Source organism: Entelurus aequoreus, linkage group LG03, assembly GCF_033978785.1.
Source record: "Entelurus aequoreus isolate RoL-2023_Sb linkage group LG03, RoL_Eaeq_v1.1, whole genome shotgun sequence".
NCBI classification, from domain to species: domain Eukaryota; kingdom Metazoa; phylum Chordata; class Actinopteri; order Syngnathiformes; family Syngnathidae; genus Entelurus; species Entelurus aequoreus.
The window spans coordinates 71,443,866-71,471,153 of NC_084733.1; the positions used below are offsets into that span (position 1 = coordinate 71,443,866).

The following is a 27,288-nucleotide window of genomic DNA, read 5'->3' on the forward strand; positions in this document are numbered from 1 at the left end:
ATGTATTTCGATACTTTTCTAAATAAAGGGGACCACAAAAAATGGCATTATAGGCTTTATTTTAAGAAAAAATCTTACGGTACATTAAACATATGTTTCTTATTGCAATGTTGTCCTTAAATAGAATAGTGAACATACTAGACAACTTTTCTTTCAGTAGTAAGTAAGCAAACAAAGGCTCCTAATTTAGCTGCTGACGTATGCAGTAACATTGTGTCATTTCTCATTCTATTATTTTGTCAATATAATTAAGGACAAGCTGTAAAAAACAATTATTAATCTACTTGTTCATTTACTGTTAATATCTGCTTACTTTGTCTTTTAACATGTTCCATCTGAACTTCTGTTAAAATGTAATAATCCCTCATTCTTCTGTTATTTGATACTTTACATTAGTTTTGGATGATACCACGAATTTGAGTATCGATCCGATACCAAGTAGTTACAGGATCATACAATGGTCATAATAAAATGTGTCCAGGGACGTATTTCCTGAATTTATAAATATAATATGATTTTTTTAAAAAGGAAAAAAGCTTTTGTGATGCTAAAAAATATCGATGTAGTCATAGTAGTATGGACTAGATACGCTCCTGTACTTGGTATCATTACAGTGGATGCCAGGTGTAGATCCACCCATGGTGTTTGTTTACATAGTGACGCCGGTGAGCTACGGTGTGTAGTGTCAAGTCAAGTCAAGTCAACTTTATTTATATAGCACGTTTACGACAACTTTTAAATTGAACCAAAGTGCTCTACACGTTAAAAAAGCATACAGCAAAAAACAAAAACAAAACAAAAAAAAACAAAAACAAAAACAAAGAACGTAAACAATGAATGAGCTGAACAAGATAGTGCAAAAACAATACGGTAAAAGGGGTCGAATAAAGAGTAAAAATTTGCTAAATAAAAATGATAATAATAAAAGTGCGACAAATTGAAAAATACAACTAAAGCGAAGAGGGGGGGGAGAGACTAGAAATGGTGGCCTAGTGGGCGGACTCAGCTCAGGTCAAAGGCCAGGGAAAAGAGATAGTGTAGCATGTTTAGCTATTCCTCGTCCTGCAGGGATGATACTTGTAAGAAACGTACTTTATTTGTCGCCATGGAGGCCAGGATTAGTGATTTAGAAGTATCTAAAACACTGCAGACTGCGGATGGATGTTAGCTGCTCACTAGCTAGCCATGTCTTAAAGCACCTTTTCCTGAGGGCGTTTCAGTGTTATAGCTTCACCTTTATCGTTAGTTTTTAAGCCAAAATGTGTCTGTTCTCCCTTTTCTGTCTACACACTGTCTCTGCCTGTAAGTACTCCGGGATTGTGCGCTGCCGAACATGCTCCTCTGCTCATAAAACCAGCAATATCACGACGTGACAATGCGCTGTCATGCCCGTTAAAAAAAGGGAGGTGCGGGGGCGGGAACCGGTACTTTATAGAGGCGGTATAGTACCGAATATCATTCATTAGTATCGCTGTACTATATTAGTACCGGTATACTGTACAACCCTAGTAGCGACTGTGTTCCTACTTACTTCCGTGGCGGATGTTGATGTCTAGATTGCCCGCAATGACGGTGCAGTCCTTCAGGGACTGAGCGGCGTTCACAGAGTCGATGACGGAGGTCGAGCAGATCTTATCGCACAAGCCATTACAGGCGCTGCACAACATCCTGGGAAAAAACAAACAAACACGGCGAAGGAGGTGGGTGAGTGGGCGGAGACAACAACAAGATGTTGTCAACGTGTGAATAACAATCTATTTGGTACAAGAACATTTCAGCCGCACACTGAGGACATTTGTTGGATACTAAAAGGCTCAAGTGTATACATTGTGTTTTCCATATGTTCATGTATTTGTGGTGGCCCGCCACAAATACATTTAAGCCACCACAGATACATTCTATCTGTTCCTCCTGTGTATAACGTGTTATATTTAGTGAGTAAATACACCCGTTCTCTTTTACGAAAAAACATCTTAAAGCACTAACAGGCAAGTCTTTGTGACATAAAATAAACACAAAAATGAAGCAAAATAATAAACGTTAATTTGGAGATCTCAACATTTTTGTCACACTTGTGAGATATTTTATTCACTTTTCTACTCACTTCAAATTCCACATTTTCTTGTGTCATTTTTAGCTAGCAAATAAGAATAATATATTTTTTTTCAATATAATAATATATATATTATTTATAATATATAAATAATATTTATTTTTTTTCATCGTTTTTGGCCTGAATGGACATTTATTTAGTCTCAGTTAGGGGTGTTTTTTCCATTCCCAATACGATACCGATATTGGAGCTTTGATTACTGGCTGATACCGTTATTAATCTGATACAATATCTATACAAATCATACATACTTTTATTATTCTGCAGCGGGCAATGTTAGAAAAGGCAATCATAGAACAATAGTAGATATGAAAAATACAAACCTATTTATAATTAACGTCTGGAATGGACTTATGCTGTCTTTAATTAATGGAATAGAACTTTACTGTCATTGCACTTAAAAAAGTACAACAGCATTTGTTTGCACTACAACCCGTCTGAGAACAGACATGCAGTGTAACCAGAACAGTAAGACTGATAGGTTGCCACAAGGGCGGCGCCCTGTAGAAAGGTAGGAAAAAAAAGTTTAAATGGGGAGGGACAACTCCCGAACAAAGCTCCCTTCAGAGGGGCTCAGTTTGAGACCAAGAAAAATACCTCAAGCAACATAAGCACGTATGAGCACACATTACGTACGAGGGGCAGCCTCCAGCCACCAGGGGCGCTGCTCTGTTGTTCATCAGATCGCGGGGGTTAAGAGACAAAGGGGTAAGATGTGGGTGGGGGTGGGGTATGTGTGTATGGGTGCCTGTATATTCTGTGGATGCGTGTGTGAGTACGCAAGCTTGAAGAGTCACTTGTCTCTCGACCTTGGTGCTCCCACACCGTATTTTTGAGATAACACAGCCAATTGGTCAGGAAAGGTAAGACAAGACAAGGTGAAGCAAAAGAAAAGAGAGATTAGGGTGAGAGAAGGGAAGCGTCCGCCTTTGCAGAGAACCAGGAAGAAAGTTGATTAAGTAGAAATCGAGTGGGAATGTTTTATTTTTTTGAGACACCTAGTGGTAAGAATAATTAATTAGGTTAAGCTCATGACGCTCAATGACGTTTGTTTGGATACTTTCTAATGTGCGGCCAAAAACCAATGAAGTTGGCACGTTGTGTAAATTGTAAATAAAAACAGAATACAATTATTTGCTAATCATTTTCAACCCATATTCTATTGAATAGACTGCAAAGACAAGATACTTAATGTTCGAACTGAAAAACGTTGTTAATTTTTGCAAATATTAGCTCATTTGGAATTTGATGCCAGCAAAATGTTTAAAAAAAGCTGGCACAAGTGGCAAAAAAGACTGAGAAAGTTAAGGAACGCTCATCAAACACTAATTTGGAACATCCCACAGGTGAACAGGCTAATTGGGAACAGGTGGGTGCCATGATTGGGTATAAAAGCATCTTCCATGAAATGCTCAGTCTCTCACAAACAAGGATGGGGCGAGGGTCACCAATTTGTGAACAAATGCGAGAGCAAATTGTCCAACAGTTTAAGAACAACATTTCTCAAAGAGCAATTGCAAGGAATTTAGGGATTTCACCATCTACGGTCCGTAATATCATCAAAAGGTTCAGAGAATCTGGAGAAATCACTGCATGTAAGCGATGATGTTACGGACCTTTGATTCCTCAGACGGTACTGCATCAACAAGCGACATCAGTGTGTAACAAAGTGTACGTTTACTGAGTGTTGTTCAAAGGAAAGGCCATGTAACACAGTGGTAAAAATGCCCCTGTGCCAACTTTTGCAATGTGTTGCTGCCATTAAATTCTAAGTTAAGGATTATTTGCAAAAAAAAATTAAGATCTCAGTTCGAACATTAAATATCGTGTCTTTGCAGTCTATTCAATTGAATATAAGTTGAAAAGGATTTGCAAATCATTGTATTTTCATTTCATTTTTCATTTATTTATTTATTTCAGGCAATGACATAAAGAAGAACAAGTTGACAATACATAATAATATAAATTAATATAGTGCAGGATTGTCCAGTTTTGCCTGAAAGGTAGTGGGAAGAAGAAAACTTATTTATTAATCCCACCCCCAGTTCTCCATTCAGTGATTATTCACATGAGTTTCACTCTTACTTTGTTCAAAGATTATAATACAGATGTTGTATCATAGTGGCATTACCACAGGTAACAATAATTATTACACTGTAACAATAATTTGTATCAACAATGTAGGAATAATGAATATACCAACAATGGTAATAGACAACATAGCAATAATGGTAAGGAAACATTGAGCACATGTTAACACTTTGAGACAGAGTATAGCAGCAGGTCAAATTAAAGACCCTCATCTCTATATTTGAACCATATTCTGTTTTTATTTACGATTTACACAACGTGCCAACTTAACTGGTTTTGTGTTTTGTACTTTATATTTTTGAACTCTATATTTGTTTAGATTGAAAAATGCAAAACTGTTCAATATTGTTACGTACGTTTAGCTAGTGTGCTATTCTTTGCTTATCTGTTGCGTAACTGCTCGCTCTTCGTAGCCTATAGCTTACCATGTTTACCTTTTGTAAAAGCCTTGACTAAAATAAAAGAAAAAGAACAAACTTGTGTCCTTATTGGAGGACATTTAGATGTTAACTGGCTGTTTATCAGGCTGCATGAGCACTTATATCAGAGATTTTATATGCAAACCAATATAATCCAACGTTTATTTATTTATTTTTGCTGAAGTCGGCCCGATATCCGCTATTAGGACATCCCAGGACTCAATTCAGACTTAATCATCTCATCTCAGTTTTTATTGGGAAGTGATGACATGTAAAAGTTCCTCGATTGTATTTTTCATTTTAGATTCAGAAGGCAGTAAGAACGGCGCCTGTGTTGCAAGTAAAGTTAATCTCAAGGATACTTTATGCAAATGAATCTATGATAGAACAGTACACAGTGAAAACAAGCTGCTTCGGTGTCAGGGAGCCAACACAGCATCTGGATACAAATCGTATGGTCCTGCGCACTAAACAAAGTTCCCGGGACAAAAAGTTGCTTTTTTTGCATTTCAAGGAGCAACGGGCAAGTCACCGGGTATGGCGTGTCCAAAACAGCAGGACTTCAAGCAGAAGCGACGGGAACTTACCGATTTGTCTCGTTGCGTGCAAAGCCAGAGGGGCAGTCAGGCATACATTCGCCCTCGTGGATGACAAAGTGAATGTCGCTGGGCAGGTGCACTTGGGAGCACAAGTCCATGGTGATGCAGCGCCAGCCCTCGAACATGAACGTGCCTGGGGGGCATTCCGGCACGCAGCGGCCCTCGTGGTAGTAGTGGAGGCAGGCGGAGCACGCCGTGTCGTTGTTAGGCTGAGTGCAGGTGCCCAGGCACTGGCCGTGGCAACACTCGCCCTCGTCTGTGCAGGCGTGTTTGCAGTGGCCGGGACACACTGGAAGAAATAGAAGAAAGTAATGAAGATGGCTAAAAGCAGGGGTGTCCACACTAAGGCGGCCCGATATCTTCAAATTGGCCCGCGAGACCTCAAAAGTTTAATAAGGAATCAGGCGCGCGGGCTAGACTATTAAAATCATGGCATTAAAAATAAAAAATAAAGAGAACTTCAGATTGTTGTCTTTGTCTTACTTTGGCCAAAAATAAAACAAACACATTCTGAAAATATTACAATAAAAATATAGAAAAACATACCGGCAGCGGTAAAGTTTAGATCCATGAAGGAAAGAAGAAAGTGAATGAATGTTTATAACTGAATAAATTTACATCCATCCATCCATCCATCCATTTTCTACCGCTTATCCCTTTCGGGGTCTCGGGGGGTGCTGGAGCCTATTACATATGCATAAAAATGTGTTTTCTTTTGTATTATTTTCTTTAATGAATTAAGTCATGTTTATGAAAACCTTTTTCCAAAACACAATATAGAATGTGAGATATAACAAGATAATGCATACATTTATCATTTGTTTTCAAAACGCTTACAAAAAGGTGAGACTCCAAAAATGTACTGTGGGACCCCATTTTTATGACTTGATGTGGTTCCCGGGACCCCATTTTGAAAATTCCTAGCGCCAACACTGATGAGTATTGCTGCGTGACTTTGACACAGAGGGATTAGATCAGGGGTGTCAAACTCAAATACAGAGTGGGCCAAAATTTAAAACTGAACAAAGCCGCGGGCCAAGGTTGAACAAATTAACCTTTTAATAGTGACCCAAACAAGTTTTGCATTGAATATTGAACAATCAAGGCTTATATAACTTTATAGTGACATGCAAAATCGAGTTTCAAATAATAATAATAATAATTAAAAAATATCAATGGGGGGGGGGCGGGGTGTATATTGCCCCCCCAACCCCGCCCACCTCAACCGACGCACGGGGGGGGGGGGGGGGGGGGGGGGGGTATATTGCAGCCCGGAAGAGTTAGGGCTGCATGGGATTCTGGGTATTTGTTATGTTGTGTTTATGTTGTGTTACGGTGCAGATGTTCTCCCGAAATGTGTTTATCATTCTTGTTTGGTGTGGGTTCACAGTGTGGTGCATATTTCTAACAGTGTTAAAGTTATTTATATGGGTACCATCAGTGTAACCTGTATCATTGTTGATCAAGTATGCGTTGCATTCACTTGTGTGTGCGTGCTGAAGCCGCACATATTATGTTACTGAGCCAACACTCGTTGGACTGGATTAAAAGCGGATGTGAGGATTTTAGGTATGGGCACTGAAATTTGGGAGTTATCCGGGAGGGTTGGCAAGCACGAGAATTAGCGGTGAATGCGGTGTTTCCGCGGCACCTCCGCTCTATTCAATCGGCGGGGCCAGCTCTTGTGTTAATATGATATCGCCTGAAGGGCCAAGTGAAATTGCACGGCGGGCCAAATTTGGCCCGCGGGGCAGAGTTTAACACCCATGGATTAGATGGTTCCCTTCGGGTACTCCGGCTTCCTCCCACCTCCAAAGACATGCACCTGGGATAGGTTGATTGGCAACATTAAATTGGCCCGAGTGTGTGAATGTGAGTGGGAATGTTGTCCGTCTATTTGTGTTGGCCCTGCGATGAGGTGGCGACTTGTCCAGAAGTGTACCCCGCCTGCCGCCCGAATGCAGCTGAGATAGGCTGCAGAACCCCCCGCGACCCCGAAAGGGAATAAGCGGTAGAAAATGGATGGGATGGATAGCAGCATTTCAATACCAGCATACAAGACAATAGTGGCAAAATGTACTTTTTGTGTAAATATAATGACTTCTGCAAACAAACGTTCTGGAATTCTTCTCGACTAAACCAGTCTGTGCACTGATGCACTCCCTCTCCTTAAGTATGATGTTCTCGCAGGCTGAGAGGAAAATCGATGGGGAAATGACCGTGCGTGTTTCAAACAGAGCTGTGGGCATCATGAATAATAGAAACTCCTCATTTGTTTGCTTGTGAAAAAGGTAGCCGGGGGTTATCAATAACACACTTTATATTGTGGTGGGGATGCTAAATCACAATTAATGTGTCAGTCCGACATGTTTTTAAAGGAGTAAAGAAGTACAATATTGGCAAAGGGCCAACATCCTATAGCTTAACACACACAACAAGCAGTAAACAGCCATTCATTATTTCCATTGACAACATAATGATGCCATTTTCTGCTTTTGAGGGGCCACTTTCTCCACATACACAACCTCCCCCAGAGAGTAGTTAGCGTTGCCGTATTTATGTTTATAGTGTTGGTTATTACTCAAAGACAAATTTCTCCACAGGGCCAATAAAAGCTGAACACCTGAGCTCGAGTAATGAGATGGTACTGCACCCCTCGTTCCCTAGCAACCGCCTCCCAGGTGCAAAGCTGGAAAGGTACGCGGCGCAAAGTTTGTATGCAACACATTTTATGTCGGTATCAAGCACAGTCACGATGACGAGCGCCTGATAGAGTAAAATGTGATGGTTTCTCCGCCTTGAAATGACAGTCGGCTTGTCGTTTAACGGCAAAGCAAAATGAAGCCGGCCGCCGAGCTAATCTCCCGTTGAATATTTCATGCGGCGTTGCGAAACATCTGCGCCGGGTCACAATGTGACGGTGCACTACAGCAATGCTGCCGACTCCCAAATGTGTCAAATCCACTTTGGCCTCAGCACGGGGGAGGGATGGATTACTGCAACTCTTTGTCTGCTTTTTCAAATACTTCCCATTCTTTCTCACAATGATTTACGTTTCAAGAAACAGATGAGGGATTGGACAAAATATCCTCATTGATCCTTTCACCGCAGCCCATCTTGTAAGAATGCACGCTGTAATATCACAAGGAAGTACTGCAGGGCTACTCAACTGGCAGCCCCCAGGCCACATCCGGCCCGCCAAAGCTTTTCATTTGGCCCGCTGAACATCGCCCGAATAGGCTTGATGAAATCATTCAAACTAGGGTTGGTCATGTATGCAGTACTACCGCCACACCACAGGGGGCAACAGCAAGGCATATGTGTCACAATGAAGCAGCAGTGGGGTGAGTAGATGAAGACTTCATTCAACCCTGAAAAAAAATCTACATAAATAGCAAAAACCAGACTTTTAACAACAACTGCACAACCAAGTATGAATGTTCTTCCCCGAGCAAGTGCTCGAGTCATTGTTTCCTGTCTGACCTATTCCAGACAAGCAGCAACAACAACAGTAGAAATCCACACGTGTAAGCTTTATCACGAAACTTGGTCAAATCTTTGTAAGTACATATTGTGCATGAATATATTTAGTTAGTTTTAAATTGAAATTGCTGACCTTGTGATGTCTTTTGTATTAGTTGTATTGTGTTGTCTTTTATCTGAGAAGAACTCTGCCGATCAAAGTTTGTTTAATAAAGTTCAAGTTAAAGTACCACTGATAGTCACACACACTAGGTGTGGTGAAATTACTCTCTGCGTTTGACCCATGCCCTTGTTCCACCCCCTGGGAGGTGAGGGGAGCAGTGAGCAGCAGCGGTGGCCGCGCTCGGGAATCATTTTGGTGATTTAACCCCCAATTCCAACCCTTGATGCTGAGTGTCAAGCAGGGAGGTAATGGGTCCCATTTTTATAGTCTTTTGGTATGACTCGGCCAAGGTTTGAACTCACAACCTACCAATCTCAGGGCGGACACTTTAACCGTTAGGCCTCTGAGCAGGTAGCACTAAATTTGATTAGCATGAGGCCATAACGCTACACCAGAGCTTTAATTGTAATGGGTTTGATGTGGATGTTGTTTAATTTCTATACGTGTAAACATCTGCAGTTTGTTGTGTAAATAACATAAAACCTTATTTTTTCTTTATGTAAAATACACAATAGACGTCATACTTTTGTAATGTTTATTTTATGTTTATACTGTCAGTCTTGCATACCTAAATGAAGGAAGAAGTGTACAGAAACAAAACTGAGGAAGGAAAACAAGAGAAGGAGGAACATTAATCCTCAACAAAACTTCATGCTGTTAACTATCTGTCCAGCTGCACACGCTGGAAACAGGTAGCGAGGGCAGAATAATTAATGTATTGACAGTGCAGTGTGAAAGCCGATGTGTTTACTTTGCAATAAAGTCAACACAGTGTCAAAGGAATATAACCTGCAGAGGCACTTTCTGACGAAACATCCACATTCCGATGTCCGGCCCCTAAACCCTTAGGCTCTTGAAACTGCGGCCCTCTACATTATGTAGTTGAATAGCCCTGAAGTACTGAGACTGTACAGTATGTTACTACGCAGCTACAGTGTGTATCCCCTCACGCCACATGTCGGGCTCTGCACTGAATCTCTTCCAAAACAAAATGGCAAACTCCTCACACACGCACGCTGCTGGTCGTACAACAGCTGTGATTGGGTTGGACGCGTGATGTTGACACTGGTGGGTTGAAAGCAGCCAGGTCAGTGTTGCAAGAACGAGGAGGAGGTGCACGGCATCAGGCTTGATTTTCTTGGATTGCGACCAAAAGGGGGCAGCCAAGGCAAGCTCTAATGAGGCTCCACTTTGATGGAACCCCGCTCTCTCCTTCTCCCCTCCTCCTTTTTTTTTACTGCAGCATCATCCCAAGAGATTCTTCAACCAATAGACATTCCAAACATGCACGCGGCAGAAGAAAACCCTGAGCAGGGGTGCAGCCTTAAATCCATATAAGTCGACCCGGTTTCAGTGTGTCACCAAACAAGCCGCGGTGTCAAGGATACAATCCTCTATTTATGGATGCGGCGCTGGAGTATTTCCACGCCGCCTCTACTTTGGCACGGAAAGGCAAGGGCAATGTGGGTTTCCACTGCTTCAATGGAAAGGGACGACCTGGTCAGATGAGTCTACATCAGGGGTGTCAAACTTGTTTTCATTGAGGGCCACATCGCAGTTATGGTTGCCATCAGAGGGCCGCTTTTAACAATGAGTAATATATGAATATACAGTACAGGCCAAAAGTTTGGACACACCTTCTCATTCAATGCGTTTTCTTTATTTTCATGACTATTTACATTGTAGATTGTCACTGAAGGCATCAAAACTATGAATGAACACATGTGGAGTTATGTGCTTAACAAAAAAAGGTGAAATAACTGAAAACATGTTTTATATTCTAGTTTCTTCAAAATAGCCACCCTTTGCTCTGATCACTTTTTTGCACACTCTTGGCATTCTCTTGATGAGCTTCAAGAGGTAGTCACCTGAAATGGTTTTCACTTTACAGGTGTGCTTGAAGCTCATCGAGAGAATGCCAAGAGTGTGCAAAGCAGTAATCAGAAGCTCTATGGAGATGATGATTTCATTTTCCAGCATAATCCAGCAGTGCCAAAACCACCAGTAACTGGTGTACTGACCATGGCATTACTGTTCTCGATTGGCCTGCCAACTCCCCTAACCTGAACCCCATAGAGAATGTGTGGGGTATTGTGAAGAAGAAGCTGAAAGACACCAGACCCAATAATGCAAATGAGCTTAAGGCCGCTATTGAAGCATCCTGGGCATCCATAACACCTCAGCAATGCCACAGGCTGATTGCCTCCATGCCACGCCGCATTGGTGCAGTAATCCGTGCAAAAGGATTCCCAACCAAGTACTGAGTGCATTAATTGACATTTTCAAATGTTTGATTTTGTTTTGCTGTTATAAATCTTTATTTTTTACTTGGTCTGAGGAAATATTCTAATTTTTTGAGATGGGATTTTTGAGTTTTCTTAAGCTGTATGCTATAATCAGCAATATTAAAATAATAAAAGGCTTGCAATATTTCGGTTGATGTGTAATGAATCCAGAATGTATGACATTTCCATCTTTTTAGTTACATTACAGAAAATAAAGAACTTTATCACAATATTTAAATTTTCTGAGACAGTCCTGTACACCGTTAAAAACAACAACACTAGATTTTACAGTAAAAAACTGGCAGCTCAGTCAACAGAATTTTGACGCAAAAAACAGTAGTAGTTTTTTTCAATTTACAGTAATATGCTGTAAAGAACAACGTAAAACATTTCATTTTTATTAATTTGATGGGTAGTTTGCTGTAAAGTTAAGTATTTTTATTTAGACAAAAACATGTTTGGAAAGTATGATAATATACTGTAATATTTGTTGCAATATTGGATACTATCAAAGTTTAAACGGTATGCAATTTCAAGCAGTACATATATTTTTGGCATGAAAAAAATCAATTACATTTAATGAGAAAATATTAAGTACTTAACTGACACATATCATTTGCAGGTGTTTACGGGCCAGATAGAATGATGTCGCTGGCCAGATCTGGCCCCCGGGCATTGAGTTCGACACCTGTGGGTTTGGGTGAGCAAATCAAGCGCTCCTTTTCTCCTGCTTGTTTTGTAAACTGCCTATCGTAAAACTTCCCCTAAACTCCGTGTCAACAAACATGGCGTCGATCGTGTGGGACTTACTCACTGAGGAAGGCGTCTTGGCTATGATGATGCCTAATTTCAGTAGACGTTCACATCACAAAGATATACTGTATTTCTAATGTGACTAGAATGGGTGGTTGAAGTGGGCCGCATGCGCACGTTTACGGGAGTAAACACGGATCCAATTCTGTAAATCTCACTCCTTTCAAGGATTGTGTGCAACCGGAGATAAACAATTTTTTAACCAAATTATTTTGCGTAAGAGATTAGGGAAGGAAGAGGGCAATCATTTTGGCTCTCGCTCTTGTTTGTGAGGCATTTGCTTTAATGTGTGTTCCGAGGAGCATGTGGGCGAGCAGTTTAAGTCAGGAGTGGTGGGACGTTGTTGACGCCAGTTCTAAAATATCCTTTTCCGCCTATTTTCGGCTCATTCCTCCGATTTCTTTTTGTGACCGTCTATTTTGGCGAAGAATTATGACGCTTGTGGCTTTATATTTGGGTCGGATGAACGTGCCCCAATTGTTCAACTGCAGGTGCATTGGATACAGTTAAGATTTAAAATCCACGCACAAAAGAGGCATGGGTCGAATCTGAAAAATAAAACGTAATTGTACTGTGCCGATATTTGGCATTTTGTCGTTTATTAGTGTCGATATTTGGCATTTTGACATTTATTAGTGTGGATATTTGGCATTTTGACGTTTATTAGTGTCGATATTTGGCATTTTGACGTTTAATACTATCGGTATTTGGCATTTTGCCATTGATCTGTACCGATATTTGGCAATTTGACGTTTATTAATGTCGATATTTGGCATTTTGACGTTTATTAGTGTCAGTATTTGGCATTTTGACATTTATTAGTGTCGATATTAGGCATTTTGACATTTATCGTGCCGATATTTGTCATTTTGACGTTTATCGGTGCCGATATTTGGCATTTTCCCGTTTATCTAGGTAGGTAGGTAGGTATTTATTGTCATTGCACAAGTACAACAAAACTTTGTTTTCAGCACAAACCCGTTCAAGATTAGACAAACAAACAGTGTACAGGGTTACAGAACAGGAACGCTGATGGGTCGCCACAAGGCGCCCCGTAAAAGATGGGAAAAAGGTAAACGCTGGGGAACGATGAGTAAAAAAAAATACAATCTAGACTGGGCTCCTAAGGGGGCCCGGTCTGGAGTGGGAAAAAATCTCCATAGCAAAGCACATATACATATTACAACGTACATCTCGAGATATCTAGCAACAGAGGGTAGGGAGTGGGGGGCCATGGTGGCAGGCTGCAGCTCTCAGGCACTGCCCATCCGTCCATCACCCCTATGGGATTTGCGTCAAGGACGTTGGATTGGGGGTGGGGTATGTGTGTGTGGCGTATGTTTTTTGTGGATGCATGTGTGTGTGTAAGCCTGCAGTGTGTCTCTATTCCGCGGCCTTTGTCTCGTGCAGCCGATAGTAAGTCCACAGTCAACAACAACAGGTGTGTGTCCATGAGAGACAAAAAGGGAGTTTGTTGTGTCTTCGCCGCACTGTCCTTCTGGAGAGTCTCGAAGCCGGGGAAACAATCCAAGTTAAAATGTTTTGTATGCGAGTGAAAATAAAATTTGATTTTCACTCTAAATTGTCTATGACTGATCATCAAAATCCGATATCTGTGCTGATATTTGCCATTTTGACGTTTATCTGTGCCGATTTGGCATTTTGACGTTTATCTGTGCCAATATTTGGCATTTTGACAATTACCTGTGCTGATATTTGGCATTTTAACATTTATCTGTGCTGATATTTGGCATTTTCACGTTTATCAGTGCTGATATTTGGCATTTTGACATATATCGGTGCCGATATTTGACATTTTAGATGTTTAATAGTGTCGATATTTGACATTTTGACGTTTATTTGTGCCGATATTTGGCATTTTTTACATTTATCAGTGTCGATATTTGACATTTTGACGTTTATCGGTGCCAATATTTGGCATTTTCACATTTATCTGTGCCAATATTTGGCATTTTGACGTTTATCTGTGCCAATATTTGGCATTTTGACGTTTATCGTGCCAATATTTGGCATTTTGACGTTTATCTGTGCCGATAGTTGGCCTTTTGACGTTTATTAGTGTCGATATTTGGCATTTTGACGTTTATTAGTGTCGATATTTGGCATTTTGACGTGTATCGTGCCGTTATTTGGTATTTTGACGTTTGTCTGTGCCGATATTTGGCATTTGCAGGTTTATCTGTGCCGATATTTGGCATTTTGACATTTATCGTGCCAATATTTGGCATTTTGACGTTTATCTGTGCTGATATTTGTCATTTTGACATTTACCTGTGCTGATATTTGGCATTTTAACATTTATATTTTTTTTCCATTTGAAACATTTCCTTGTGGTCTACATCAGTGGTCCCCAACCACCGATTGGTACCGGGCCGCACAAGAAATAAAAAATAAAAATAATTGTTTTAATTTTTTTTTTATTAAATCAACATAAAAAACACAATATATAGATTGTATATCAATATAGATCAATACAGTCTGCAGGGATAGTCCGTAAGCACACATGATTGTATTTCTTTATGCAAAAAAAAATAACAATAAAAAATAAAAATAAACCCCCCCCCTTTGGTTCTTTGGTCAAAATGTTGCATAGATTATGTTTTACAGACCATCTTCAAGCCGCTTTCTGACTGTCGCTTTAGGATGCGCCGATTTTTGGGTGGTCTTATTGACGTGCCTCCACATCGACAGCGTCTTTTCCCTGTCATCTTTGTTGTGCCGGTAATTTTTTGCACTTCCACAGCGAGACTACTGACAGATATAAGTTACAACTGTACGTTACTTTGTATTAGAAATGGAAACTGTGGAGGATGAATGACCCACAACAAGAGGATAGATAAAGAGAAGTTTATTGACTACGCCGCAGACTACAATGGCGGACGCGTGCACATTTTCGGGACTTACGCAGATCCCAAATACACAACAGCAGGTACCAATAGGTTAGAAAAGTTGCTTTTGCATAATATTGCGAAACAAAAACGGCCAAAAATATGTCTCCAAATAGTTGCCATTTTGGGGTCCTTCCATAACATTATCGGTATGTTGAAGCACAGTACGTCTGACTACAGTAGCTGTCATGTGCTGACTGATTGATTGATTGATTGAAACTTTTATTAGTAGATTGCACAGTACAGTACATATTCCGTACAGTTGACCACTAAATGGTAACACCCGAATAAGTTTTTCAACTTGTTTAAGTCGGGGTCCACGTAAATCAATTCATGGCAGTGTTTCCCATAAACTGCCAAGGTACCTGTGGCGGCGGGGGGCGTGGCTATGGGCGTGGCTATCGGCGTGGTTACCATGACATCATCGAGTAATTTGCATAATTTACTACAATGATATGATTTTCTCTAAAAAGGCTCAAAAAATGTATACTTACTAATTAATAATAACAGTTTTGTTTTAAACGTCCATCCATCCATCCATCCATCCATTTTACAATATAATTACAACACTTTATGTACATACTTATATACAGATTTGAACAATAAGTTATTCACTGAAATATATTTATTAATTGTGGTTCTTACAAAAAATATATCTTATAAAAATATAAAAGCTAAAATGTCTCTTAAAGCTCTGCCCCTTTAATTAGTGCATACTAAATAATTTAACTTTAGCCTACTACTACAACCATATTATTTACCAGCAACATAAAGTGAAACAGAGGCAGAGGTGTCCTGCCACAGTCAGTAACAAATAAACAGAAAACAGTAGTGGTGGTAGATAGACACAAAGCTTCATCAAACATCTGATCCACTGAACAAAGAGCTCCAAAAATCTTGATCCTACACTTCTCTTTTGTAAAGTAAATCTGAACAGCCGATATGGGCATCTACATCAACTATATGATTTGCCTGAGAAGCTTGACAGGACACCAACACTTTTTTTTTAAAATAATAATAATACATTTTAAAAAAAAATAAATAAATTTTATTTATTTTATTTTATTTTTTTAATTTGTCGCGGCCTTAATTCTTTCGTGGCGGGCCGCCACAAATAAATGAATGTGTGGGAAACACTGCATGGTACAAATATATACTATCAGCATAATATCATCATCACACAAGTTAATCATCAGAGTATATACATTGAATTATTTACATTATTTACAATCCGGGTTTGGGATATGGGGGGGGGGGGGTGTTAGGTTTGGTTGATATCAGCACTTCAGTCATCAACAATTGCATCATCAGAGAAGTGGGCATTGAAACAATGTAGGTCTGACTTGGTAGGATATGTACAGCGAGCAGTGAACAATCCAAGGTGTACTAAAACAGACAGATTGACAGATTTTAGTAAGACGTGTGTAATGTTTTAAACTATCAACTAATAAACATCTAAGTTTTGGGCTTGCTTTACAAGCGTCATTTATTGAACAGGCATCAACCTGCACGTATCTCTTATGTGTGACTGCCATCTATTTGTGGCATCATTCCACCTTGTACCAAATAAAATTGCTTCAAGGTCAGTAAGCAGAATCAGAATTAATATTTACATTAGGCACATTGTCGATTTTTCAGAAAATGAAAATATTTTTAAGTGCGCCTTATAGTCCGAAAATATTTGGATATTCTGAAGTGTACATTTCTACTAGAAGCCATGCCCATTTAAAAAAAAAATGAAAGGAAGACTTACAGCTTTGTTTTGTTTTTTCAATGGTTTCATTTCATGTCCTGCTTGCCTCTACAAACTAGTGGAGTCTGACGTCTCTGGTCTAGTACAGGTAATGCAATCCTTTCCATCCTCCCATTACATCACGACGACAAAGTATACAGTAACACTGCTGACAGGAACCTTAGTGATTGGCAAATGTATTTAAAAAAATACAATGTTGCAGTTATTTTTAAACACAACTGTCTAAAAAATATAAGGCATCATGATATTATTACTCCCCTATAGGGGTTATACAACCAACCACCCCCTCCCATCCTGCAGCTCTCTCCTACAGGCAAACGCAGTCAGGTCAGACGCCGGCCCACCCCTGCTGCTTGCACCGCAGCGCTGCAATACGAGCGGCGGCCGGATCCATTTCATTAAACGTAAACAATAACATAACAGAGCTTTTGCTTTCGGAGCAATGAATAAGAAAGGAAGACAGCGTCACTAATAGGCCAAAAGATGGACAACAAGTGCACTGTTTGTTTTCTTGGGGATGCAAAACTGTGTGAAAAATGTTCTGGACTGAAGCTAATTTGCAGAAATAGGTGCAGCTGGGTCTGGCAATAAAGGTGATCACACACTTACAACACCTGGTCAGGTAAAAACTAGTAACAAGTGAGGTATTAAACTGCACTGCATCGTACCAACAGCAGTGATGTATTTTAAACAGGCTTAAAATGGTGTACACAACAGGGGGCGTTCGGGGTCAAGTGATCTCATGCTCTTTTACGATGCTTTGCACGGGAAGATTTAACGTTGTACGTCAGGAGGAAATAGAACGTTGCACAATCTACAGCCATAAAATGAGCACAAAAAATTGCAGGATAAGCTTTTTTCTGCGTGTCACGATATGACAATAAGAGAGGATACGTGGCAGACAGTGGGGAAATCATTCATTATTCACAGCAGGGGCACTGGGAGGGATGGGCAGGCTTGGAATGGGTCGGGGGTGGGGGGGTGGTCATGGGGTCTAAAACAGGCGGTTGGAGGCAAGCGCTCTGTCAGACCAATGGCGGGCCGGCAGGGGAGGATCTAATCCCGATGACTGACATGTTATTGAGTCTGGCGCAGAGGTGGTAAACAAGTCGGCTGTGGAGCGCGCGATGGGAGGGGTAAGGAGGCAGTGGGGGTGGGAGGAGGCAGCGTAACCATGGCGATATTTTTGACAGACTCTGTGAAAGTGAAGTGAAAGAAGAGCCAATAAATTTAGGTTTGTTGTTCTCGGAAAATGCTGGTGTGCGGCAAAAGGGCAACGGAAGATGTTTCCCATCGCTTCTGTTGAGTAAAGCGTTCACTCCACCAACCCACCCACTGTGAGGATGTCAAGCCTCCCACCTGGTGCTGTTCGAGCCGGTGGGCTCAGGTTACCAAAAGCTGAGAGCAGTAGCAGACAGCAGGAAGTTAGCGGAAGTAGGGATACGGCAGCAGGCAGACAACAGGCCCATCGAGGGCCGGCTACAACCCCTCCGAACTCCATCATCGGCCACATCCTTATCCGGTAACCCAATCCTCCCCTGGAGCCCCGCTAAAGGGGACGGCCCCCGTGCACTTGTTAAAACCTCATCAAGACCAGACAGCCGGAGATGATAATGCTTCCTCACTCGCAACCACATCAGTGCCTGTAGCAGACTGACGCTCGCGTTCTAGGATCCGAACTAAAGGGGTCTTACACCACATGGGGGTCACAAAGTGTCCCGTGCAGGGTTGCTGGGTCCCTTCCACTCGCATGCCCAATAAAGACCAGCAATGTGTTTTTCAACCAACTATGTGCTGGTCTGTGTGTGCAGGCATGCATGGCATTTCCCCTCAGTCACAACAACCACACACACACGCACACACGCACACACGCACACACGCGCACACACACTAGGCAGCTTTTTACCCTCGGGCCACAGTGCAGCTGCTTGCTTTGATTGCACTCACTAACAGGATGCAGGTATGCGGCACTTTGTGTTTTGTCACTGGATGTTTGGTGACAGAAATGCAACCAAACTCGAAGCGATGTGGCAGCATTGTTGTTTACACAAAGTTTATATCCATAACAAACGCTTTTGTTAGAGGTCTGTAAATTGGATATTAATCCAATAGAGGGATAGGCCAGGGGTCGGCAACCCCAAATTTTGAAAGAGCCATATTGGACCAAAAATACCAAAAAAAAATCTGTCTGGAGCCGCAAAAATTAAAAGCCTTAACTAAGTCGTATAATAAAGGCAACACATGATTTACATGACTATATTAGCTATAGTAGCCTACTATCAAAATGACTATGTGTTGCAGGCTGACGCAAATCTTTGTTGACAGAAATGTTGAAATTTAACATTTATTCTACACATTTTTACAACATTGGAAAACATTAGTAAAACGGAGGCTTCTCAGAGGGTGAGATAACTCCTGGAAATGACTGGCTTAAAATGGCCAAAGGTATAGATGTGTGTGTCCAAGTTAAAGTAAACGGCAGGTTGTCTTCTTCTAATGGATTTATTACAATCTTTGCAAGCTGGGTAATGTTTGCGGTGGTCAATAACAACATGGCACACAAACAAATGCAACCAACATGTACTGACAGATAATGTGTCATGAGACATGCAAATATAAATTAAATACACACAGGACATAAGAAAAGGGATATAATTGAGCTCAAAAATACCTACAAACAAGGCATAATGATGAAATATGTACATACATCTCGCCTAAATAGCATGTTAGCATCGATTAGCTTGCAGTGACCAAATATGCCTTATTAGCACTCCACACAAGTCAATAACATCAACAAAGCTCACCTTTGTGCATGTACGCACAGTATAAAAAGTTTGGTGGACAAAATGAGACAAGGGAGGAGTGGCATAAAACACGTCTTTCTGTAGCAGCGCCGGAGAAATTTGTACATGTAAACAAATTAAGGTGAGTTCAATGACCGCCAAAATTAGTAGGACAAAACGGCATCAGTGAAGCATGTTTAATATAAACAGTGGGATTTCTAACAATTAGGGAGGTTTTTGTCATGGTTGTCCTCCCATAGAAACCATATTAACACAAAAAATAAATATTTGTTCTCGCTTTTTTCCAGTGTTATACATTTTAAAAAATATCCAGGGAGTCACCAGGGTGGCACCAAAGAGCGGTATGCGGCTCTAGAGCCGCGGGTTGCTGACCCCTGGGATAGGCGATACCTAAAATCTATATTGTGATATATATTGCAGTCTCCTGCTATAACAGTATGTATCACAGTATATTATATGGTATGTAAATAATACTATAACCATTTTAAACTATTAGAGGTAAATGGAACACAGCATAAAACACCACATTTATCAATGTAAACAAGTTTCAACTAATTGTAGATGCATAATACTAACACATACAATGTCTCCAAGGCAGAAGCTTTTTAGAAGGTATCCAGTAACAAACGTGTCCGCATCATTCAATTTACTGTCATGACTTTATTCATTTATTGAATTATTGTGACCACCAGCTATTGCCAAAAACAAATGACCACTCCACTTCAACTTACAGATAGCATGTATCCGTGCATTTTCTACCGCTTGTCCCTTTTGGGCTTGTGGGGGGCTGGAGCCTGTCCCAGCTGCACTTCCAGTCATTTACAATCACAGTAGGAATTGCGTGTGAATGCCCTATGTGCGCAAGCCGCCGAACTGCCAATACGCGTGAGTGTAACTGAAATGCTTGAATATCCAGGGTCAGTGGAGTGTGTGGATGTTGGAACGGTTCAAATAGGATGAGAAATGAGGGATATGCAGTCGATTGTATATTTTCCATTCATTGTTAATGGGAAGAAAAATACCTGGAAAACCCGGAATTTGGGGAAAGGGAAAATATGTTTTTGTGTTCAATATATCTGAGTAGTGTGGGTGTATGGTTGAAAGGTCGGAATCGGGTATAAAAAATGCGTCCAGTCATTTGAATGGGAATTTCCTGGAAATTGGGGAATTTCTGGAAAACCGTGAATATTGAAAAAATATAATACTTGCACATTTGTCCTAGATGATATAAATGGGTTGGTGTTGGATTTTTTGGACTCGGTTGAAAAATGTTTGCTGTAGCAACGGTTTGAATTGAGAATGGGTATTTTGAAATTTCGGGAATTTGTACAAAAAAAAAAAATGGTGAAGTTGCTGTCCCAAATAAGGGCAATGTTTTGAAAGTGGAAGGGTCAAAAACGGTTAAAAATGTTGGCCCAAGGAGGTGAATATAGGGCTTTGGAAACGATTGTATATTTTCCATTCATTGTTAATGGGAATAAAAATTTGGGAAAAGGGAAAATATGTTTTTGTGTTCAATATATCTGAGTAGTGTGGGTGTATGGTTGAAAGGTCGGAATCGGGTATAAAAAATGTGTCCAGTCATTTGAATGGGAATTTCCTGGAAATATGGGAATTTCTGGAAAACCAGCAATTTGTGAAAAAAATTAATACTTGCACATTTGTCCTAGATCAGGGGTCGGCAACCCGCGGCTCTAGAGCCGCATGCGGCTCTTTAGCGCCGCCCTAGTGGCTCTCTGAAGCTTTTTCAAAAATGTATGAAAAATGGAAAAAGATGAGGGGAAAAAATATATATTTTTTGTTTTAATATGGTTACTGTAGGAGGACAAACATGACACAAACCTCCCTAATTGTTATAAAGCACACTGTTTGTATTAAACATGCTTAACTGATTCGAGTATTTGGCGAGCGCCGTTTTGTCCTACTAATTTTGGCGGTCCTTGAACTCACCTTAGTTTGTTTACAATGTATAACTTTCTCCGACTTTCTAGGACGTGTTTTATGCCACTTCTTTTTCTGTCTCATTTTGTCCGCCAAACTTTTAACGTTGTGCGTGAATACACAAAGGTGAGTTTTGTTGATGTTATTGACTTGTGTGGAGTGCTAATCAGACATATTTGGTCACTGCATGACTGCAAGCTAATCGATGCTAACATGCTATTTAGCCTAGCTGTATGTACATATTGCATCATTATGCCTCATTTGTAGCTATATTTGAGCTCATTTAGTTTCCTTTAAGTCATCTTAATTCAATGTATATCTCATGACACACTATCTGTTTGTATTATGGCTTCTAATTTGTTGCGGCTCCAGACAGATTTGTTTTTGTATTTTTGGTCCAATGTGGCTCTTTCAACATTTTGGGTTGCCGACCCCTGTCCTAGATGATATAAATGGGTTGGTGTTGGATTTTTTGGACTCGGTTTGAATTGAGAATGGGTATTTTGGAATTTCGGGAATTTGTACAAAAAGAAAAATGGTGAAGTTGTTGTCCCAACTAAGGGCAATGTTTTGCAGGTGGAAGGGTAAAAAAACGGTTAAAAAATTTGGCCAAAGGAGGTGAAAATAGGGCTTTGGAAAATCCGGAATTCTTGGAATTTTTTTAACTTGGAAAATGGTAGTTTGATTGTCCAAGGTGAGCGGAGTGTGTGGATGGTGGAACGGTTCGAATCCGTTGAAAAATGTGGGAATTTTGCAAGTTCGAAAAATGGCCCATTCATTTTCAATGGGAAAAATGACCAGGAAAACTGGGAATTCTGGGGAATTTGGAATATTTTATTTCTTATTTTTGGGGGGGGAGCTCACGATCCATGGTCGAGTCAAACATTTTGATTCTTGAAAGCTTCCGATCGGATGAACATTTTTTGCGGCGGCTTAATAATAAAGATATTTTGTTGGTGTATAACTGTATATGAGTGAATGCTTGGACATTCACACAATAATCAAGACAGTTTGCAGTGCAGTCCACTCAGCTTCAGCCCTTCTACATAAAAGCCCCTCGTCCATGGAGAATCTGCACTTGTGAGTCCCTAAAGGTCTGACTTGGCAGAAGTGCCACGCTGCACGTCACGCCGCTAGATCTGCCAGTCAGTGCATCAGACACCTCTCAGCGCTGAGGAGTCTTTATTTAGTCCTTGCCACTTTTATTGAGGGATCCAGATCTCACCTCTGTCTTATCTAATAATGCTCTATATGTGACAAGTGTGTCATCTGACTGCCATCTTCTGGTGATTTATAGTAACAACATACACTCGGTGAGGGTTTCCCAAAGCTTACATCATCAGGTCAATAGTGTCACCGGTGTTCTTATCCAGAGAGAGTCACTAAATCCAGAGTGCGAGAGCAGCAACTGGAGGGGAGAACTCGGGCCGTGTTTTCTTTTCCACATATTTGGAGGTGTTCCCTCTGCTTCTAAAAATACAAGACTGTACCGGATTTGCTTCATTAAATACACCGGGTTTCCTGGCAGCGCTGAAAAGCTGGATGGTGCACCGTGTGTGTTGGTTGGCCAGCTTTGCTACCTGGACAACTTGTTAGGATTAGCGTGTCAAGGCCTTCAAGCCCTTTTAATACAGTCGTCACAAAAGATGGACACGCGTTTGCTCTTCATGCATGCAATAACGGGAGTGGAAGAAATGTTTAAAGATGGAGCTAACTGTTTAAATGACATTCAGACTTTACTTAAATCAATAACGGAGCAGCATCTCCTCATCCGTGGCTCAATAATGCAACATCAACGCCGGAAATGTGTACCGCGAAAAACCGTCAGACTGGAACTCTCTAATAACTAAAGTTCCGTGGGTGAATTATGTAAACCAACTACAGTTTTTAGCGCTTTGATAGCTAGTCTACTGACAGATATAAGTAAGAACATTACGCTACTTTACAGTATATTAGAAATGGCAACAGCGGAAGATGGACTCTCACATTATGAACCGTAACCACTCTGCATCCATTGCACTGGTCACCCAAGGTTTCTCATTATTCCCACTGGGTTGAGTTTTTTCTTGCCTGAATGTGGATTCAGATCCAAGGATGTCGTTGTGGTTTGAGCAGCCCTTAGAGGCATTTGTGATTGAGGACTATATAAATAAATGTTGATTGATTGAGTGATTGATTGAACACAAGAATTGAAAACACTCAATCAATGTAAAAACATTTTTTTTAATCACAATAAACACTTAGTAAGGAATAGCTAAGGTGATGTGGTATTAACGCTCTTGGTGGGGACAAGCACCTTTTTTAGTTTCTCTTCTCACTCCATGGAAAGAGTCAATCGCCAGACAACAAGATGGAGCAATCAAAATTGATGGTTGATACTCTCACTCCCACTGATTCGTAATCACGTGCTGCCTTCGCCGGTTACCAGAGAGCGAGTGCCTTTGTTTATGCAACCAAACTTGCGACGCGACTTCCGGTTTCTTTCAACAAAGAAGAAAAAAAAACATTTTTTTATTGAGATCGATTATGTGTCTGGGCAGCATGGTGGATAAAAGGGGTTAGTGCATGTGCCGCACAATAAAAAGGTCCTGGGTTCGATCCTGTGCTCGGGATCTTAGTTTGTGGAATTTGCAAGATCTCGCCGTGACTGCGTGTTCGGGTACACCGGCTTCCTCCCACGTCCAAAGACATGCACCTGGGTGATAGGTGTGAATGTGAGTGTGAATGTTGTCTGTCTATCTGTGTTGGCCCTGCGATGAGGTGGCGACTTGTCCAGGGTGTGCCCCGCCTACCGCCCGAATGCATTTGAGATAGGCTCCAGCACCCCCCGTGACTCCAAAAGAGACAAGCAGTAGACAATGGATGGATGCGTTATGTGTCAGACAGTCTAAAAATGAAACCATATGTTTTAAGTATTCTAACTGCTTAGTATGTCCTCTTGAGAACCTGTTGTTTTTGGTTTATTTGTTGTGTCTGTTACATATTTCATGGGAACAAGATAGCCATGTTATGCATAAAACACAAATGTGTACTGCAGGGGATGCTGGTTCTCAGGAGTATATTTCAACCAACACTGGATTGGTATTAGCGTTAAAAAACAAAACAGTATTGGTGTGGCTCCACATTTTTAGATTGTTTTGTGTTTTAAAAATGTTCACACTGTCTGCACCAGTCTGCCACCTTAGAAGAACCAGTGTATTATTTGAAAAGCTTTCCTCAAGTCCTCTGGACAATGTCAGCTTTATGCAGTCAGTTCAACATCTGGTAGTGGGTAAGGCTTTAGACTCATATAATAGTGTGATAAGGTAACACACCCACAGGAAAAAGAGCCGGTATTGATCCAGCATCCTCTTTATACCGTGTTTTTATTCCACAAGGGAGAGTGGTTTGTGTTGTTTTGTCAATGGCCAATCAGTCAGTCAGGGTCATGGTTTATTTATAGGACATTTAAACTTGTCGGCTGGAGGTATGCCAATGGAACATCTTGTTGAGAATTAACTGACCTGATCACAACAACACGATATTGTTGATCTAAGGTCATTTTGATTTGCTTTAATCACACGAGAAGAACGATGAGAAACGCCGTGATTTTGCTCCTCGCATAAAAAAGACGGTGCCTAAACATTAGGGGCATTAGTTTAGTTTTACAGTTTTCAGGGGGGAAAAAGCCTTAATAGGTTTCAAAGTAAACGTGAAAGCACAATTCCAGTAAGAAGCCATTACAGGGCAAGACACAGTGGGCTCATAATAGCCTGTGCTTATTAGTAATTGGATACCAACAGTGCCAAATATGGCAGCTACTCAATGTTAGTGTGAAAAACGTTATGAGACTATGCACACACGAGGGGTTGTGCTGGCATGTCTGGGCAAAGTTTAGGGTGTTAATCTTTTTTATTTGTATAAGGACTGTTTTTTTCTGATAGAACACAAGCCATGACCTCGACTATAGAAAGCTGCAACACGTGATGTTGGGCAGATTGGTAAGTGACAAACTAACCGTACCTTCACACTTTTTGGCGGGTCAGCAGAGAATTGTTAACCATGGAAATAGGACAGAGATTATCATATTTTTAAAGCAGCACTATGTCACGTTCCTCTCTCTGGTACATTGTGTCACCCTGCTATGGTGTCACACTGTTTACATAAGCAGCTATCACACACAACGATGGCGGCTTAGACCATATTCAAGCTAAAATGAACTGCATATGAACCAAGCGGTCAAAGGTTTAGGACTAGAAGCCAAGACATTTGAGCGGGAGAGGGAACGTGATGTGGACGCAGCGGGACAGCTGACGGTCTTAAATGATCCGCAGATAGTACTTCCAATTGGCTCCCAGTGACATCATGGCTCAAACTCAATGTTTCACCTCAGAGGATCGCTTACAACGTTTTGGGGGTTCCTGTCTCACAAGCACTCAGCGGCCACACTTGTTTAGAACTGGCGAGGAGGCGGGAGAAGAAAAACAAGAGGACTATAAAAGAGAGTTGGTTTTGTTGCAGTGGGTAGGAAGCTGCATGCTCAGAATGTATGTTTGCATAAGACTTCCCCAATTAAAATACCGTATTTGCTTGTAACATTTTACAGGACACTTAGGGTACGTGATCAAATATTAGTTAGAGATTTGTTGTGTTCAGACAAATCATTTTAAACACAAGAAACCTCTAACTCACTTAGGGTACTTCTCCACCAATGTTCCTTGGTTCAGTTCACATCTTGTTGAGTTTCTTTGCACATGGAAAACCACAGGTGGAACCACAAGAGCTTGTTCTGTACTCCTATCGGCCAGTGTCAGAAGTACAGAACCGTAGTAGGGGATCTTCTGAAGACAACATGCAAACTACAAGACAATACAAGCTTAACCAAAGACGTGTTCATTAAAGTTAAAGTTAAAGTCCCAAACGATTGTCACACACACACTGGGTGTGGTGAAATTTGTCCTCTGCATTTGACCCATCCCCATGTTCACCCCCTGGGAGGTGAGGTGAGCAGTGAGCAGAAGCATGCGACGCGCTCGGGAATCATTTTGGTGATTTAACCCCTCAATTCCAACCCATAAGTCAGTGATCTCTGTAGTCACGTCACTACTGTACTCTGCAGATTATTGTAAAGTTAAGGGTTTAGTTTATTTCGAAGATGCTTAAAAAGTAATCTAGGGTCAAACCTGATTAGTCTATTTGAATTGAGTCTATTTAATTTCTAACCGTACACTCTTTCCCTAAACTGCTTTTCGAAGGTCTCGCCTTTGTGGCCAACATTCGGGGTTTAATTGATTTCTTCACTGATCAAAAGACTACATACACTGGTACCTCAGCATATGAGTGGATTTTTCAGGATACAAATTGTTTCTCAGATAATTGTTATGCTCTGGAGGTACGAACATAGTTAACCAATTTAATTCGTAGTCTGAGGTAGCACTGTTGTTAAAATGGACTGATGTAAGGATTGTATTCTATTCTCTCCCAGAAACCTTTTCTACCATAACCAAACCAAGTCAAGACAGACGTATGCTTCACATTGAGTCTCAGTTCTGTTTAAGAGAGTTTTTCCTTGCCTACGTCGCCCAAGCTTGGCTCTCCACTCTTCCATGTACAAAGTGCCTTGAAATAACTTCTGCTGTGTTTTGACAAATAGTACTTAACTTTCTAAAAACGTGAACAGTATATATGTCCGAGGAAACTGGAGGCAAAGGATGGAGATTCCACCGTTGACAACTTAACGCTTAATAAACGAAATGAGGATCAAGTTCTCAAATCAAGACCAAACCTCCGTCAACCCAAAGCCATCATGGCAGGACACAGTACCTCTGTTCTTGCCCAATGAGAGGGCCCACAAAGCTTGTCGTAGACAGCAAATCTATAGCACGATCGTAAAGTGCTAACATGGTGGCTCAAGAGAAATAGATGGCAGAGAAGAG

General features: G+C 40.9%; 1 protein-coding gene across 1 annotated transcript in view; it reads right to left on the minus strand.

Moving 5' to 3' along the window:
• igf1ra (insulin-like growth factor 1a receptor) overlaps nt 1-27,288 on the minus strand; it is a 195,121-nt gene that overhangs the window by 63,867 nt on the left and 103,966 nt on the right. Inside the window, 2 exon segments of the mRNA XM_062042591.1 lie at nt 1,532-1,668; nt 5,211-5,511. Coding sequence (XP_061898575.1) covers nt 1,532-1,668; nt 5,211-5,511 — 438 coding nt within the window.